The 18,724-nt window shown below is 41.5% G+C and overlaps 1 protein-coding gene across 1 annotated transcript in view; it reads right to left on the bottom strand.

Annotated features, from left to right (window-relative positions):
• Positions 1-1,422: 1,422 nt before the first annotated feature.
• PDIA4 (protein disulfide isomerase family A member 4) overlaps positions 1,423-18,724 on the bottom strand; it is a 28,411-nt gene continuing 11,109 nt past the window's right edge. The window contains exons 2-10 of the mRNA XM_074988052.1: positions 18,428-18,608; positions 14,072-14,277; positions 13,155-13,293; positions 12,405-12,610; positions 11,503-11,661; positions 9,179-9,330; positions 8,453-8,609; positions 7,708-7,941; positions 1,423-6,911 (exon numbers count right to left, since the gene is read on the bottom strand). Of these exons, the coding sequence (XP_074844153.1) occupies positions 6,496-6,911; positions 7,708-7,941; positions 8,453-8,609; positions 9,179-9,330; positions 11,503-11,661; positions 12,405-12,610; positions 13,155-13,293; positions 14,072-14,277; positions 18,428-18,608 (1,850 nt within the window). The 3' untranslated portion in view covers positions 1,423-6,495. The remainder of the gene's footprint in view (positions 6,912-7,707; positions 7,942-8,452; positions 8,610-9,178; positions 9,331-11,502; positions 11,662-12,404; positions 12,611-13,154; positions 13,294-14,071; positions 14,278-18,427; positions 18,609-18,724) is intronic.

The following is an 18,724-nucleotide window of genomic DNA, read 5'->3' as shown; positions in this document are numbered from 1 at the left end:
ATTATTTTAATAATTTCTGCTGCAGCATTAACTGAACTCTCAAAAAAGAGATGCAAACAAATGTTGGAGACAGAGGGAATGAAAGGGGGAGAGAAGCAGAAGAAAGTGCAAAAGAAGTGGAAGAAGTGGGGGGGGGGGTGGATGGTGGGCATATGAAGAACTGAAGAAAGGAAAACCTAAGCCAATAAAAATACAGACAGCAAGAGGCCAAGTCTAGAAGTGGGGCTCTGTGGGCAAAAGCTTCTGGGAATTTATACCCATAGCCTGGCTCCCAGCATGGGAGTGGCCACCACACCCACCGGAGAGGCTGGCCGTTGTTGTCAGACTCTAAGGCTGTGCTCCATTTTAAAGTGCCAACCAACATAGCTCTAATCCTTACCTGTTCTCCTCCTCAGTTACTCCCTTGGGTACAATCTCTCTCACCAGGGCAGGAAGGAGGGGGTGTTAGGTGTGGGCATCTTCATTGCTTGAAACGATGGAAGAGTGGAAGGTCACGGAGATCACCCCTCCCAGTCAGATAATGATACAAGTCAAAATCCTCTCCCTGACACTTTTCACTGTGCTTCTCTTGATCTCCCAAAAACATTGCTCTGAGAACACAACTTTGTCTCCTAAATTTCCCCTGTGGCCTGGCTGGGGACTCCTTTGACAATTCAGCTCAGTCTGCCATTAACATTCCCACACTACCCTAGGTTTCCCATTGGTTAGAAAGCTGCTGGAACACTCTTGGGCATCTATCAATCCCAGCTTCCAAAAATTACTATACTTCTAGGCATGAGTTAAGTGGTTCTCTCTAACATACCATTTCCTTCTAACGTTTTCTCACTATCAGGCATCTCAGCCTAAGCCCTGAATCAGTTACGGAACAGTTGTAGATCAACTTGTAACCACAACACACACAATTTGTACAGTTGTCCCCTTCCTCTCCAGCATTCTTGGCAACTGGCTTGCCAAATATGTTACAAACGATCATCAGAACCCAAAGCAGTGGAAAATTACCTATCTTTGTAGGCAGTGTCAGGAATAAACCAACAGGAATTCAGCAGTTCCATCTGATAAATGATCAATACAAACAACCATGCGCTATTTAAAACTAGATTTATTAGCTATTATGTGTGCACACATATGCCTTAGGTTTAGGACATTCCAAATATAGTTACACACAGTCAGAGATGGTTTTGAGCCACCACCAGCTGGGCTTGCAGGGATAGAGACTTTAAATGTCAGCTTGATTTAAGAAAAACTTCCTTCAACTGCTTAGAGACACACTTTTGCTTTTTTATAGCTTACTTTTTATAGCACGTAACTCCTAATTGAGCCACATAACTTCTACATTGTTAAAATTTTTAAATGGTGACTGACTACTTTTTTAGAATGTTTTCAATATTTTTACCTATAAATAAGGCTACTGATTTATTTTAAAAAAAAAGTTTGTGTCCCATCTTTCCATTCTAAAGAAACATGCAGCCATCTGATCTCTTTTCACAAAGGCCTAAGATTATTCCTAGCTATGGGATGCTTCGATTGCAGCTGGCAGGGGCTGAACACACAAAATGGCTGACCCCAGCACTATCAAGTTCTGGAGCACACATCAAATTTTAAGGTAACATGGTGTTGGTGGATAGCTATGTTGCGAGTTTAAGGTATTCAGCTACCACAGCCCTGGGACATAGGAGCACCTAAAAACAAAAAGAGTAAAAACACAGCCACCCCCAATGAAACGAACTGAGCATTCGGTTTGCTGTACCACTGAGATTACAAACATTTGCACTTATGGTGGGTGGCATTTACTCTGCACCTCACAGCTGCCCAGAAGTTTAACAGAGCACTATTGTAGCTGGTTCTTTCCACACGCCGTCCTGATCTCTCCTCTCCTATTCCCTGCCAGTAACAAAAAAAATTCTGTTCTTTGCACTGCAGACTGAAGTTATTTTCTCCTGCCCCTAAGCGGAGAGTGGGAGGAATGTATATAGGGTACAAAAACTGCAACTATTTGAAAACAAAGTTTAATTCAGCGTCTTCACACAGAAGAGGTATCATGAGCATTTTACTGGGCACAGACAGCAGTTATGCTTAGAGAGGTTCTATTTTTAAAGACGGAGATTTATGCAAAGGGTGTCCTTACCTTTAAACCTGACACAAATGTGCAAGTGTTACGACAACAATTAGTCTGCTGTAGAGAATGTTCTAAAGTAACACGGAGTTTGATACCTGCAGTCTTGGAAAGGCACCAAAGAAAGCTTTTGAAAAAACTCCAGTCTATTTTGTCTGTTCAGAGGGACTGTAAAGACAAAAAGGAAATAGAAGCCTTGGCCCCAAATAAGCAGTGTTGCACTTCTCACCCTCCCAGTTGTAACTGGGTTAACACCTATTTTCCTTGACCAGTTCTGTTCAATATCTTCATTAACGATTTAGATATTGACATAGAAAGTACACTTAAGTTTGCAGATGATACCAAGCTGGGAGGGGTTGCAACTTCTTTGGAGGATAGGGTCATAATTCAAAAGGATCTGGATAAACTGGAGAAATGGGCTGAGGTAAACAGGATGAAGTCTAATAAGGACAAATGCAAAGCGCTCCACTTAGGAAGGACCAATCAGTGTCACGCATACAGAATGGGAAAGGACTGCCTACGACCGAGTTCAGCAGAAAGGGATCTAGGGGTGATAGTGGACCACAAGCTAAATATGAGTCAACAGTGTGATGCTGTTGCAAAAAAAGCAAACCTGATTCTAGGATGCATTAACAGGTGTGTTGTGAACAAGACACGAGAAGTCATTCTCCTGTACTCTGTGCTGGTTAGGCCTCAGCTGGAGTAGTGTGTCCAGTTCTGGGCACCGCTGTTCAGGAAACGTGGAGAAATTGGAGAGGGTCCAGAGGAGAGCAACGAGAATGATCAAAGGTCTAGGGAACATGACCTATGAAGAAAGGCTGAAAGAACTGGGCTTGTTTAGTTTGGAAAAGAGAAGATTGAGGGGTGACATGATAGCAGTTTTCAGGTATCTAAAAGGGTGTCATAAGGCAGAGGGAGGGAACTTGTTCTTCCTTGCCTCTGAGGATAGAACAAGAGGCAATGGACTTAAATTGCAGCAGGGGAGCTTCAGGTTGGACATTAGGAAAAAGTTCCTAACTGTCAGGGTGATCAAACACTGGAACGAATTGCCAAGGGAGGTGGTAGAATCCCCATCACTGGAGATATTTAAGAAGAGGTTAGATAGATGGCTTTCAGGGATGGTCTAGGAAGTGCTTGGTCCTGCCACGAGGGCAGGGGGCTGGACTCGATGGCCTCTCGAGGTCCCTTCCAGTCCTACTCTTCTATGATTCTACCACTTAGACAGTTAAAATGGATTTGTTTGCAACAAGAAGTGAAATGGCTTTCAACTAGTAATCCTTGCTGGGAGGGCATAAATAAAGTAAACAATTATTTATTTGAAAAAAGAGTTCAGATAGCTTGTCTGAATCCACAAGCTGAAATGTATTTTCAGAAATAAGCAAAAATTTGTGCCTATTTGCATGTGGAGAGTGAACTGCTCTCAAGCAGTGGCTCCCAACAGGGGGTCTGCAATGGCATTGCAGGGGATCCATTAAAAATATAAAAAATAAAGATAATAGAAAAACATTTTAAAATAAATATATTCCAATAATGTTACCAATTAATTGCTATCGAAAAATCTGCATTGTGGTTTTTTTTATTTAACAAAGCGTACACAGCAGCTAGAATTGGCTTTGATGGGGGTCCACAAACTGTTTGGGGTGACAGGGAACCACTACGTTGGAGAGTGGGGATTAAATAGGCTGTTTCCCACTAAATTTTCCTATATCATTCGTTTGAACCTAACCTAGTCAGAAAGCCTACAGCCCAGAACCACAGAAGATTAGGGCTGGAAATACTCTCAGTAGGTCTTACTTGGGCAGATGGCACATCAGCTTTTACAATAAGTGAAAGATCACAGTCCTGTGCCAAACACACAGGTGCTCACCTCACAACCGGCAGCAATCAGGGACACACAGTGGGCATATCAAATGAAACAGCCTGTCACACAGGTCAGTGTTCCTGCCAGGATTGCAGAGATCATAGGAAAGCTATAATTAACATTGTTTCCAGTGTGGCACCAGAGTTGAAAGGGTTGTATCCTGCATAGTTTACAAGCACATCCACTGCAGAAACGTGGCAATGGTTTTGGCAGAAGCTCATGTCTCCCCAACCACGTCCCTAAGACAGCCTCCTTTGCTTTAGAACAGAAGGAAGAGCACAGCTCTTCTGACTTACCAGAAAACAATAACAGTACCTACTACCAAAAGTGACTTAGACCTGAATGTATCAGGGGAGTAAGCAGCACCCTTAATTTTCTCAGATAAGAGCTGAAGGCCACTCACCTGCACACAATGTGACCCAATGCAATTTCTGAGCACATTCCAGCAGCATAACCCATGTTCACTCAATTCTTTAATAAAAGTCAGTCAAAAGTGAAATGTAAAACTCCTGCTACACAAAAAGTGAGCTATTCATTTTTGCATAAGTATGTTGACAGCTCTGAGATAACATGAGTACAACGAGTAGCCCATCACTCAGGCAATGGAGTGTTGTGTTGCTCCAATAAGAGAGCACCGAGGAAATAAGATAGGAGCAGGATTCTGCACATCCCAGCAGATCTTAAGCTCTTTTAGACATTCTGGCAAATTAACAAACAAGTTGTTACAAAGGAAAAGTTGGGGTATAATGATCATTTGAGGACGGGCTGTGGGGTGGAGGAAAAAACCTCAGCGTTTGAGGTCCACCTGTAAACAGGGATACACTGGGAGTTTTCAATGTAGCAATACCTTAAATAGAGCAGGCTGCAACAATAAACCTTTGAGGGGATACAGTGCACCTAGAGATTTTATTTTTAAAGCCTACTTTCTGTGAAACAAAAGCCATTTCAAGGACCTTACGATCTATGAATTTACAAATCCCTTATCTTATCTAATGAAGGGGGGGGGGGGAGAGAACATGAGTCAAAAGCACCAGGTCTGGACTGCAGACAGCATACAAGAGAGTCAGAAATTACATAAACTTCTTTCTTCCAAATTATGGTTGCAATTGCCCATTAATTGGCTTTCATCAGTAGTCATTTAGGAAAATTATTAAATCTGAGATTTAGGCAGCTTTTTTTTCCAATTAAAGTAAGTGGTCAAAAAGGTCCCTGTTAGACTCTGTATTCCCAGCCTCCTCTTTCTGAGAGCTCTTCCTTTTACATCCTAACCTTTGAACAATAATTAACTCTGGTCTGCTTTCTGGCGGAATTATATGGATTTAAGAGTCTGCATAATTTGGGACACAAGTAAGCAGGTCACTACTATAGAGCTTCAACACACCCTCCCCCCTTTTGCCTCCACACCTTTTTTGGCCTAATTACCTAGGATATTCCCAGAAGAGAGCCACCTTCTAAAATTTTGAATACCTGCAGCTTGATTGTTCCAAAGAATGATGAGCACTCAAAAAAACCAAAACAAAAAACACAGGACATGTATGCATATCGAAAGCTCCTGATGGAAAGCTGAAGAGCCCGCTCAAGAATTTTAGGATTGAGTACCTGAAAAACAGTCCAGGGCAACGCCAGTTAATTCTGTGGTAACCCAGTGAAGATACACCTATAACAGTGCTTTGTTAAATAATGTGAATCTGTCCATTTTCTTTAAAAGACCACTCTGAAAAAAGCCCCCCTCTGCCAAAGAGCCGAAGCCCATAATGCTTAAAACCAGTAGTAATATGACTGCATCATAATACTAAGTAATGCACATCATCACATACTCCTACTTCAAGCACTGTACTTCAGTTTAAGAGTATATCCAATAAACAATTGCCAGGAGTAAGGGATTAAAGGGCTCAGGGAGACTTTGGAGAGCCACTGGTGAACAGATACAAGATACAGCCTTGTGTTTTTGTAGGGAACAAAAGTGTAATCCTAAAACACATGTAAAACAAAGTACAGAAGCATAGTGAGTTAGCACCTTTGTTTATGTCGGATCTTGATAAGCCCATTGTTTCCATTTAAAAATTCCTTCCTTAAAGCCAAAATGTGGTACAGTCACGAAACAGCTGGTCAAACTCAAAAAGAAAAAATGAAAATGCAAAAACTATGGAGAGACAGAAACAAGTCTATTTAGGAGATTTCCCTCTTTTTTTTTTTTTTTTTTTAAAATAAATCCTAAAGAGTTAAAAAACCCAAAACAAACCACATTGCAATAAAAAATAATCAGGCTCAAGGTAGTCACAAAAAAATAAAGATTGTATTTTTCCTCCAAAGATCAAAATTATAGCTAACCTAAAGACATTCATATATCAGACAGTTCAGTGTCCAGAATGATTTTTTGCAATATAAAAATCAGATGCTGCAATATTTCTGCCAGAGTATCCCCCTTTCTCAAATTGCTGTATTGTTCCCTCAACAAATTTTGTAAGAAACTTGCTTTACCTACACTGTATAGACAATTCTTTCTTCACCCTCATCTCATCTACAGCTCTTCTTTCGTCCTTGTTAGTTTTGTTGCATGTTCCTCTACAAATTTACTCAAATGCTCTAAGTCTCTGTTCCCACCTTCAAATCTAACAGGGTTATTTTTGTTGTTGCTGGGAGCAAAATAGATGGTTGGGAATCCTTCCACTTTGTAGTGATCGTTTGTCACATCATTAGCTGTAGCATCCATCTTGGCTATGACTAGGTTTTTCTGGTTCTTGTATTTTTTACCCAGCTCAGTATAAATAGGTTCCAGTTGCTTGCAGTGTCCACACCAGGGGGCATAGAACTCTAGTAAGACATCAGTGTTTGGATCCATTACTATGGTGTCAAATGTTTTACCCACCACAATCTTCACAGGCCCCTTGTTATTTTTTGGTATTGGCTGGGATTTCACAATAGGCTTCAGCTTTCCTAGAAAAGAAATGACCAGTGGTGTTAACAGGATAGACCATTATTAGACTCAACTAAGAACAGCAATCAGACCACCAGAGGTTCCTTTAGAGAGGGTTTAATAACCTGAGGATAAACCCTGATTTGAATCGCTGATGGCCAGTAAATGGTGTATTTGTTTCGGTTCAAAACCAGGGAAGATGCAGTCTTCACCACATGAATGAATTTACCCCCCACCTTCACAAACAGGCTAGCTAGTTAGTTTTTAAAACAAGCAGTTGGTGGCATATGGACAGTAAAACATTTATTTGATAACATTGTGTCTTGGTATCCACCACCGTAGTATTAGACATATACTGGTTCATTATACTAGCAATGAAAATGAACATATTGCTGGTATTTGAACACATTTCAGGGGTAAGTTCAGAAAACTGTGGGTTTACTCTTGAGTGACTGACAAAATGTGGTAGTACACAGCAGGATTTGCCTAGATGCCACTGTATAGTCTGAGCAACACAAAGTTAATGAAAATACAAATGCAAGAAGGGGAACAGCCTCAAAACAGAACTCTGCATCAGACAGGTGCTCACTGTGCATAAGTTTAAATTGTGACCATAATCTCAACAAATAGATTGGTGTGAGGGCAGTTGGCAACCATGTGCCCCCCCACCAAATACTCAGCCACCTTCACCCACCATCAACAACCCTTCCCCCCCAAAAAAAAAACAAACAAAAAACCTGACAACTGGCCTCCAATGCCTGGGCATATGGCCTCCCCCACACCCCAAAACCAAAGACCGTGTTTTGCATTTTTTACCTTTTTTGAAGGCCAAAATGAAATTCCTGAGCACATCAGAGTCAAATTCCTCTGGTTCCATGGCATACTTTTTGCCACCCTCATCCAGGATTGCGACATTAACATCTTCTCCACTGTCAATCAGCCCCATATCCTTTATTTCAGAAGAATAATCTTCCTCATCAGAAATAGCAAAAGTATATTCTGGGAAGTCTTTGGCTACCTCCAAGACTTTGCTTCTCCAGTACTGGGTAGCTGAAATCATCAGAACACAGGATCAGTAATTTGTAGTGGCTTATTCTCATGGGTGATGGGTATAATAAGCTACGGGAGGCTCTGTCATGGGCACGAGAACCCCTGATGCAGAATCTGGCAGTGAAGATTTTGCTTTATTATGCCCCAAGCAGGTCTGCGGAAGCTGAAGAGGTGTTATGTGCTATTCAGGTTTCCTGGCTCATCAGTATTCTCTCTGGCCCATCTCCTTAGCCATCCTGGAACCTCGCCAGCATATATGAAAAGTATCTTTCAAGAGATGCTTTTCCCCCATGGTGGCTGGCGTCTGGAGAGGGTGGCAGACTTGGGGCCTCCTCCAGTGCATGGGAGTGGAGGGTGTTCAGGGCTTCTTTAGGCAGCAATGGTGGGGAAGGGGAGAAGAAATGGTGAAGCCAAAGGCTAGCCTTCCCGAAGAGGACTCCATCTACCACCCCTGCTCATCTCTTGTCCCAAAGGCAATTATTTTGGGGAAGCTCAATACAGTTAAACTCACCAACACGATAATCAAAGCTGAAATCTACCATATAGTAGACAACCACTAGAGGTCGCTTAGCATATCTCTTTGCATCATTGGAGGTCTTGCGATGACCAACTAGTGGCAAAGCATGCTTTATCACATGATCCTTTATTTCAGACCCAGTAGTAGAATCCTGTTCAAAAGTAAAAAGAGTGCTGCACTTAGTTAAACAAAATCAATTTCAAGTTGTACCTTTCTATTGTGATGCAGATGTATTTGTATATAAACATGCACAACAAATCCCTGATATCCTTGAACATGGAAAGTAATGTACTTCTCATGTCTCATGCTGCCCATGGAGGTGGAAAAGACACAGATTCCGTGTCACTTTAGGAGACCAAAAAAAAAAAAAAATATGCTGGTTTTCAGTCTCCTAACACCAGTAAAGGTAAGGGGTAGCTCCATGGAGGTCAACCGAGTCACACGAGGATAAAATGAGAATGACAAATTAGGCTCACTGCATCGAAAACCAACCCTAAACCAAAGTAAAAAGTTATGGCCTGATCCATAGTCTACTGAAGTCTGATTCCAGAAGGATTGCCTCAAGCCTTTACAGACTTAAAGAAATATCTAAGTGTAATGGACTATTAAATACCAACTGGATAATGTAAACTGCTCATGTATAAGAATGAAAAGGAGTCCTCATACACACTTGTAATCACACAGACTTACTTTTTGCTAATAGTCTGGAAAAATACTCACTTTAAGATCCAAAACATTCATTTTGGGTTCATGTTTTGATTGAAATTTTTCTGGTTGCATGACCACCAGTTTGCTAGGAGTCACTTTCAAGAACTTTGCAATCTCACTGCTGAAGGTGTGGTGGAACTTGTAATCTTCTCTTAAGCCATTAGCTGACAGGTAAGTTTTTAGAGAAAAATAATTAGAAACAAAAAACTACAGCATCTGAGTGTTTGTTGACACTGCCCTGCACTTCAGACTATGATGGTGTGATTACCAGGTTGTACTAAAGTGCTTCCCTAACTCCCTTCTGTGCATACTGCATGCACAAACTTAGAAGTTCCTACTTTGCATTAATTTAATACTCTTCAAACTGGTTTACATTAATGCTGACTCGGAACCTTTTAAATTCAGGCTTGTTAAGCAGGTTTACACTAGTGTAAATGGTAAATTCTCTGTAACATGAAGTCTTTAAAACATTACTGGAGGACTTCAGTGACTTAGAAGTTAAAGGTCTATTACAGGACTCAAATGGGTAGGTAAAGTTCTGTGGCCTGCAATGTGGAGGAGGTCTCTAACCTTAACATCCATAAGCACCCACATGGGAGTTACAGCCAAGCACTTTGTTATACACACCTGTTCACATCAAATGCCAAGTGCTGACACACCCTATGATTAAAATCCTTTTAACTCTACTAACAGATAGTTGTCCTAGCCTATATTCTATGAAAACAAAAGAGCAGTCCAGTCACACTTTAAAGACTAACAAAATGTATTAGTTGATGAGCTTTCATGGGACAGACCCACTTCTGATCTGAAGTGGGTCTGTCCCATGAAAGCTCATCAACTAATACATTTTGTTAGTCTTGAAACTGCTACTGGACTGCTTTTTTGTCTTCTTTTAACTCTAGTTTGAAGAAACTCCCCCTGTGCCAAGATTTGGAAAGTGGTGGCCTCTTACCTGATCCAGTATAAAGTTTGATCTCTGTTACTGTATTTCTCCACACAGGGGAGAACTGAGACAAGTTTAACATGCACCCGGGACTGTGTTTTGCCTGAGCTCTGCTCACCAATCTCCCCTGAAATTTATTCTAGTATTCCAAAACTGTGAGCATCTTCAGATACCTGCTTTGTAATATTTTACTATATTTTGGAATAACAACCTTCTAAACTAAAATTTCTAGGTTGTAATGGCCACATTAATAGTGATGTTGCTCTGCCATGCAGGTGAAAAGTGCGAGTTAACAAGTAAGCTTTGCCACATGGTAAGGAAAAAGGGAATGTCTTGATGCTTTCTATCCCCACAGGTGGATGTCAAGACTGGTTCAAGAAAGATCTCCCTGCTGCACCAAAGAGATAGAGGCAGTAATGATAGGGCTCCTCTACAGTTAAACACTGTACTCCTCCCAGAGCCCTGAAGAGGAGTAGTTGAGTCAGTAATCTGCACTGAGGGATTGGAGAGAAGCACAATCATCCTTCACACTTCCCCTTTCCCTTCCGCCCGCAACCACCAAGGCAGAGCCCCTACTCTCCAAGCATATTTTCTTTAAGGGAGGCAGAAGGTGACCCTTCCCACTACTTTAGCTTTGACCTTCTTCTGAGCCTCACTGCCCCCACGAGGAGCTCATATATACATACACTTGAACTGCCTGTCAGCTACCAGCCTTGCCTCCTCTCTCATGCTACTGGTCCTCTATCAGTTCTTCTCTCACACCTGGCCTGGACTTTTTCTTGCAGCCATAGACACAGCTTTTTTTCTACTGGCTCCCTACTCAATGGAGCATGGACACGTGTCATGTGGAACAGTCAGGAGGGCAGGCAGGACAACAGAGAGGGCAGGATTGGTTTTTCTCAAGAGTCAGAGTACATCAGCTAGCAGCAGATCAAAATCCTCACTCCTTCACTAGCACAATGCACTCCCAGAGACTCAGATTTGCTGGGCCCCGGGAAAGCATTGTGTGTGGGGGGTGGGGGTGGTTCACTGCCATGCTCCTAAAAGGGGCGGGGCTGTGGGCAGCACTGAGGGCTACCTGTCCTGAGTGCACAATAATCCTCCTTCCCCGCACCCGCTGGAAACCCTCAGAGCATGGCTCACAGCACCGCAGCAGCAATTTATAAAGGTAGAGAGTTCCACCTCATGTCAAGGCAGCTGCCCACCCACCCCCGGGGCCTGTGTACCCCACAACTGTCCTAAAATATACAGAAAGCTAATCTGCAGAGGACCTCTACCTGAAACCAGACAGTTTCCTAAGCATTAAAGACACAATGAAGAGCTAAAATAAAAATTTAACTCAGCAAAAATGTGAACACATTCCATAGGCAAACCATGGAGAAATACGATTTACCAGCATCTTGATACACCTGGAAGGCTTTGTCCATCTCCCCACTAAAGATGCCAATGATGATGACATCATCACCATCCTTCAGAAATTCTTGTACTTGCTTGGTAGCCTGAATCTGTTTGGATGGGGGACCAGCCTGCTCAATCATGTAATCAACAATACCTGGCACAAGAACAAAAGAAAGTTATTCAGAAGATTTATAAAAGCACAGTTCAGGTATTGTGCCTCTGTAGCAATTTCAAATCATGTAAAAACCACATTTACAGTGGGGATACAGCTCTCTCAAGAGATGTTCCACAACAGGATTTCTTCAACAATGTTTCACAGAACAGTGGTGTTCCTTGAACAATGAGCCGGGGTGCCACAAGCATTTGAAAAATACCCTGATAGTGTATGTTTTCAATTATTAAAAGCAGATACAATGTTACTTCTTCACTGCTATACCTGATTAAATTACTTCATTTTGTTTTTGCTGTATATATGTTACTTTTTTTTGGTGGGGGGGGGGGGGAGAAAATTGAAAATTTTCATAGGTGTTCCACTTAAAAAAAAAAACTATTATTCTTTCGTGTTCCATGGTCTCAAAATGTTTAAGAAACATTGTTTTACAGCAACAAAATGCTTGCCCATATAGGTACACCTCTCATCTATACTTAACATTTTAGTTAACCAGTTTTATGTGTTTCCCATATGAAAATGGTGCCACAAGACCCATAATTCTACAAGATGCAGTTCACCCTGTTGGCCTTGGCAAAGGAGAAAGGGCATAGAAAACTGCATTATCACTCCTACAACAGTAAGTACATGAGATTTTTCATGCTATGAAAGGTTACTTCAAAACATTTGTGATTCACCTTTCCCTCCCTCTCGCCACCAACTCTAAATCTAAACAGAAAGACCCCTACCATATTTTTCTCGTGGGCCATTGTAGTCAAAAGGTTTGCCCTTGCGGAAGATTTTCAGAGTTGGATAGCCAGTGACATCAAACTTCTTTGCGAGATCGGTTTCAGCAATGGCATCCACTTTAGCTAGAGGAATGGGGGGTGTACGTTTGTTGAGCTCCTGGGCAGCTTTCTCGTACTCTGGAGCGAGTCTTTTGCAATGTCCACACCTAAAGAAGGGGTACAATATAAAAGGGGGGCTAATAGGTGACAATATCCAGTAAGTGCTTCTTGCCCTGCTTCACATGCTTGGAAGGTAAGTCACACTTCCAGAATGGGAAATAAAGATGTTAAATTCTTAACTTTTTTTTGTTACTGATTCTTCAAAGAGGTGCTTCCTTAAATGAAGGCTGTACCTGACCTGGTATTAACCACATTGCAATATGGCCTCAGTCTATTAGATACAGAATACCTCACAGTGTAATCAGCCCAGACTTCACCTGGTATAGCTATCCCCAACATTGATCCCCTCTGCCTTCATGAGACAGAGTTCTTTAAAACATCAAAGTTCAGTATAAGACATATTCCCATTCAAATGCACAAGTCATTTGAAACAGAATATCATTCTAAGGATGCAGTTTATCAAGCAAGCCATTTTAAGACGGGATCGGTTTATAAGAAAACTAAATTTGATAGGAGAGAGCCCTGAACTGCCCCACCCTTTCACAGTCATGTCACATTTGTGGAAAAAGGAGAAATCTGCATCTGCCATACCATGGGGCATAGAACTCCACAAGTATTATGTCAGCCTCATTCACAACTTCATCGAAGTTCTCTTTGGTCAATACCAATGTAACTTCCGGTGGAGGGGTCCAATTTGGATCAGAAACTTCTTTGACTTTAGCTACAATTGCTGAAAGATAATTTAATACAGAAGTTCATAATTCTGCATAGCCATGTCACCTGCATCTTTCCTAGTATTGTAGTGTCAATCTGAAGATTTAAAGTCACCAAAAATTGGTAATATGAGTGACTGAGTATTATCTTGAACTGATCAAACGGCTAAGACCAAGGAACTCCTGCATTCTAATCCTTTCTATATCCCTACTTATTTAGGTTCCTTTTATACCTTACTACTTTAAGGACACCATAGAAATGTAACCAACAAACAAAAAAAAGTCATGCTCCCCAGATTCGCAGAGCACAAGTACAGTACATTGCAACAAGTTACCTCAGGGTCGAGAGCCAGCTTTTTCCCTAGTCTGGACTGAAGTACAGTAACATCTCATTAAGTGTCAGATAAATAGTCAATAATAAAATGCCACAACCATTGCCAATATACCAATTCTGATACTCTTGTTAGCAGGCCTCTCTGAGAATATAAAAGAGTACTACCACTTTAACAGGGAAATGGCTATGTTAGTAAATAGTGGGGCGGCGGGGGGGAATCCTTTGAGTGTCAGGGACACCAATTACCTGGTAAAATCATATTGTAACAGGAAGCTGTTCAGAAGACCCTAAAATATTGTCATTAACATTCCTCCATTTAAAAGTCAACTGAAATGAAGATGCTGTGCACTTAGGAACACATGCTATATGAATGAATTTAGAAAGCTCTGCTTACAAGTAATAAGATTCTACTTCAGTATTCTTTTCACTTCATAACATTGAATTCAGAGAGCACTGCTTACCATCTTCTGTTCGGGGTCCATCATAATCAATTGCCTGACCATTCTTCAGAATTTTGATGGTTGGGTAGCCGCTAACATCAAAACGACTTGCCAAAGCAGTAGCTGCAGTGGCATCTATTTTGACAACTGGTATGGGAGGATCATTTTCCTTCAGAGTTTTGGCTATCTTTTCATATTCTGGAGCAAACTGCTTGCAGTGCCCACACCTGTAAAATTAGAGACAAGAACATGTATTTTGTTACTTTGGAACTCTGTGGAAACGCACAAGCACAACTCAATTATTTTTCCTGCCATGAAATCAGATCTAGAATAAAAAATTCCTGTAACATAACCTCTCCAGTTCTTACAATCAGAGCAATTGTCACAAGTGTGGAAAAAGGAGTGCTCCACATATGTATCTGTAATTGTGCACAGTAGATGTGATTTCTATTCAATATCAGCCAGAGGACAAACCCGTAACATTCCAATCAGCATCTTACTCATGTCAAGTGTTCTTCTTGGTCAAAATTTAGGAATCTTGATGCTGTCTGTCCTTATGATCTGCAGGGTGACACATGAGTAGGCTGGAATAAGGTAAGGAAAATAAATGAGTGTTGCCCCTTGGTGTGATGGAAAGATCTGCCCACTCTAGGAGTTGCAAATCCAAGCAGTTGTTTGTGTACAAAAGGCAAGTCCCATCCCCCATTTTTCAGTAGAAGTAGGATAAAGAGGCCAAAACACATACTATACAGTTTCAAGTGCTTTTAAAATGTAGCAGCAGAAAGAGTAGAAAAACACAAAAACTGCCATCAACCCAGATACCAAGCAAACAAATGTAAAAAAAAAAAAAAGCCCAGTCAATAGAGCAAACAGTTCTTAAACTACTGTGCACGGGGGACTCCCAAAGGGGAGAATTTAAAGTTCAATTCTGGTGATTAAGTTGTCACTAGACTGCTCTTGCATGAAGAAAGTACAGAAAATGTAGCGACCACTAGATGAGTTGATGGTCTGATCAAATAACAGGTCTTGTATCTCTCCTGGAGTCCAAAATAATTGCTATACTGGGTGGGCAAGTACTATATTCATATTCTTCAACTCATACTGGAATGTATTTTTGAATGGTCAGATTATTAAGAAGTGCTGCCGACATGAATGTTTGTGGGGTTCTGACCATCAGCCATAGTCTCCATTATGCCATCTGTTTTTAATATCAAGAAACATTCATGCTTTGATTTGAAGTTGCCCATGCCTGAAGTTTCAGAACATTTAATCAAGATTCATTCAGCTATTTGAGTTAAAAGATTCCCAAGTCCAACCTCCAAACCATCCCACTCTAAAAACTGTAACCACTATTTGAACAAGGCTACTACCGAAACATTTGAACTGTGAATACTGGTATAGCGGTTAACACCATGAAAAGCTCTATGTGAAATTCTAAACCCACTGAAGTCTTTACTAAAGTCACTGGTCATGATTGTGGGAGAACATAAAGACAACTAAAAATAGTTTGTGTGCATGTGACCACTATTGGGTATGTACAGTCAGCAGATGTTGTTTAGGAAATTGTTTAAGAAATTACAAAGGAGCCAGAGTCCTGTGGGAGCATGAGCACCTGGTGGCCGGGCCTCACTCGCAAGGCAGAATGACCATACGCTCCATCTTGGAACGCTATCATACAACGGCAGGAAGGTCTGAAGCCAGGCCAGGAGAAAGAAATCAGAAAGTTGACAAGTAGTTGGAGAGTCCCCAAAGAGAACATCCTGACAAGCAGATAGTAAGTCCCCAAAGGGAACAGCTGGGGCAAGTAGCTGGAAGCCCCCCCAAAGAGAACATCTTGGTTGTGCAACATCAGAGGGTCCCGGGGGGGGGGGAGGTTCGGAAAATGACCAAGAACAGAGGAAATCTTGTAAAATGTTCTGACAGGCTGAGAGGATAGAAAGCCCAAATTAGGTAACAAATGCTTTAATTGGCCAGGTATTGAACCCCCAAGTAAGAAACAGTATAAAAGGTGATTTAGCAGGAATAAGGGGGTGGGCTCCTGGACACTAGGCGGAGGCTAGCAACTTCCAGTCCAGACAGCAGACCCCGGCCTGATCACCCGGACGTCACTGCCACGAAAGGTCCCAACCAAGCCGTATCTCTGACTTGAAGGGCTGCTGTAACGTAGTTGTTGGCGAGATATGGGAGCACTGGATGTTATTGGTAAGTCACATGTAATTATATACAGCTATATGTAACCTAGTGTTTAGCCTATGCCAAATATATATATACACACACACATAAGACAAGTGTTAAGTAATTGTAGTTACGAATAAATGAATCAATCACTATTGGTAAATACCACTAGCTGGACTAGCTGGGGCTGTATAGAGAATTACTGGGACTTAGAACAGCCACAGGGCATTGGGGTGTTCACAATTGGAGTGTTATTGTCCCTGGTACTCATAATACGGTGGAAACCTAGGTTTTAAAGTAGATACATTGAATCACATATTGCTGCTACACTATATAAGGCTGCTATAAAGGTGGGATGGTCGGTCCCGGGCCACCCGACTCCCCCCGCTGTATCAAACCCACGTGCACCCACAGGACCCAGAGTAGGTCGGCACATCGTCAAGTCCCTTCCATCTATGGCATGGCTGCACTCTGTCTGATCATTTCAGAAAGTCAGAGGGTTGCAGGCTGTTGGGACAGTCTGCATGACAGAGAGAGTGCTAGTGCTGTTTACAAAGGGTAATCTTCAGGTCTTCTTTAGCCTCAGGACAGCTGAGAAGAACTAAAAGAAAAAGCATTTCCATCTTTTTCCATTACAAAGATGTGGCATCGCAACATACATAACTATGCTCTACATAAATTCTTGCAGGTAGATTACAGCTATAAAGGCATAAAGACTCATTCCTTCTGCATTTGGTTCAGGTAGTATATGATGAAAGCCACTATAAGATTTTAGTAGTATTCACTGCAGTACCAACTGGGACCAAATTTTCTAAAAACTTACGGCTCAGCAGAGACCATCTCTCTCATTTGAAAAAGGAGCTTCACATTTAACTTCCTTGGCTGCTTTTATGTTAACACATTGGTAAGCTACATTTAACAAAAAATAAAATCACATAGACTACATGAAAGTTTCCTATAGCAATTCTAACCCAGCTTCTTGCTAGCAAATGGTTTATTTTCCCATGTTTTCTTCTTGAGTATACTACTGTTTAGGGTGTAAAACGTGCTAGGTTAAATATACTGGCCTAAAATCTGTTTCCCACTATATTAAATGTAAAAAAAAACAAAAAACACATCTGAGTGCACTAATGTAAACAGAGTATCTGCAGAACTTGACTTTGAGATGTACAATTAAACTGTTAAAAAAAGACACTAATGGAACCAATATTTAGTTAAATCATAACCCTATTTACACTGTTCTCCCAAGGTCAAGTGGCCTTAAAGTGGACAGAAATAAGTCCTCTGTCAATACCTTTGCACAGGAAGCTAACCATCCTGAACAGCACTGGTGCATGGGCTTGTTTTAGCCCAGATCACAGCTCCCAATGAAGGGGCATGATAAGGGGCAGGCCAGAGTGCACTGTATCATGGCTACTTTCTGCTTCTCAGGGACATGGAGTACCAGGGGAAGCCAAGCTCGGCTGCACCTACTAACAGCGGGAAATCCCTACATGTCTTTGGAATATAGGCAACTAGATACCGAGGCAATTCGAAGAGGCTTTGGTCTCCCAATTCAGTACCAAATCCAGAGGCATTAAGTGTGTAACGGAAAAATCAGGCCCAAAGTTTCCTAGTTATTTTCTGATGTTAGGCTCCTGCACCTTACTTGGATGTGCAACAGAGAGGATTCAAGGGACCTTCTCCTTCCTTATCCTCCCTGACCTACTTAAGAGTCAGGCACAATTGTAATGCCTGCAATCACAGAAGCTCTCTTTATTCCCCAGGAGAAACACAGTGCCATGGCTCCACCTTATCATATGACCAGCAGTCAGGAGGACCAAGCTGGAGTTCATACATAGGTACAGTGGCAGGCATACTCTTAGAATATGCTGGGGAAGGGTTTGACCTTCTGGGGCAGAATGCTTGCCACAGCTTCCCCTGCCATCATGCCTCTCAACATCAGAACTTACTCCAGGTTTTATCTAACTGGTACAATCTAGACCTCTGTGATTTCAGATTTGTATGATGTTAAATTGCAAGCAAGAAACATATCCACTGAAAGTCATGGTGGGTCAAATAAAATCAACTGAAATATGGACATTAAAATAAAATTGATTCTCATGGAAAGTATTTAATGGAGGACTCGACCCTTACAGATCTCTCCCATCCAGAACACAAGGGGCTTAAGGGGTATAGAAACACTGCAAGTTTCAAACCTACCATGGTGCATAGAATTCCAACAGCACAGTGTCTTTGCCTGCAGTAAAGGTATCAAAGTTTGCATCATTCAGAACAATAACACCATTTTCTTCTTTAACTTCAGAATCATCCTCATCCTCGTCCTCATCATCATCGTTATCGTTGTCGTCATCATCATCAGCATCCTCTTTTGTCACAGATTCTAGAAAAGTGGAAAAACACAGGTTAGGTTGGGGACTGGCAACCAAAATAGCAAGAACGGCCTTTTTTCAAATTCAGTAAAAAAAAACCCACAATACATCAAGAGCCAAAATGCAT

The sequence above is a fragment of the Carettochelys insculpta genome, chromosome 2 (assembly GCF_033958435.1).
Source record: "Carettochelys insculpta isolate YL-2023 chromosome 2, ASM3395843v1, whole genome shotgun sequence".
In the NCBI taxonomy this organism is placed as follows: domain Eukaryota; kingdom Metazoa; phylum Chordata; order Testudines; family Carettochelyidae; genus Carettochelys; species Carettochelys insculpta.
This window is presented reverse-complemented; position numbering and strand designations above follow the sequence as displayed.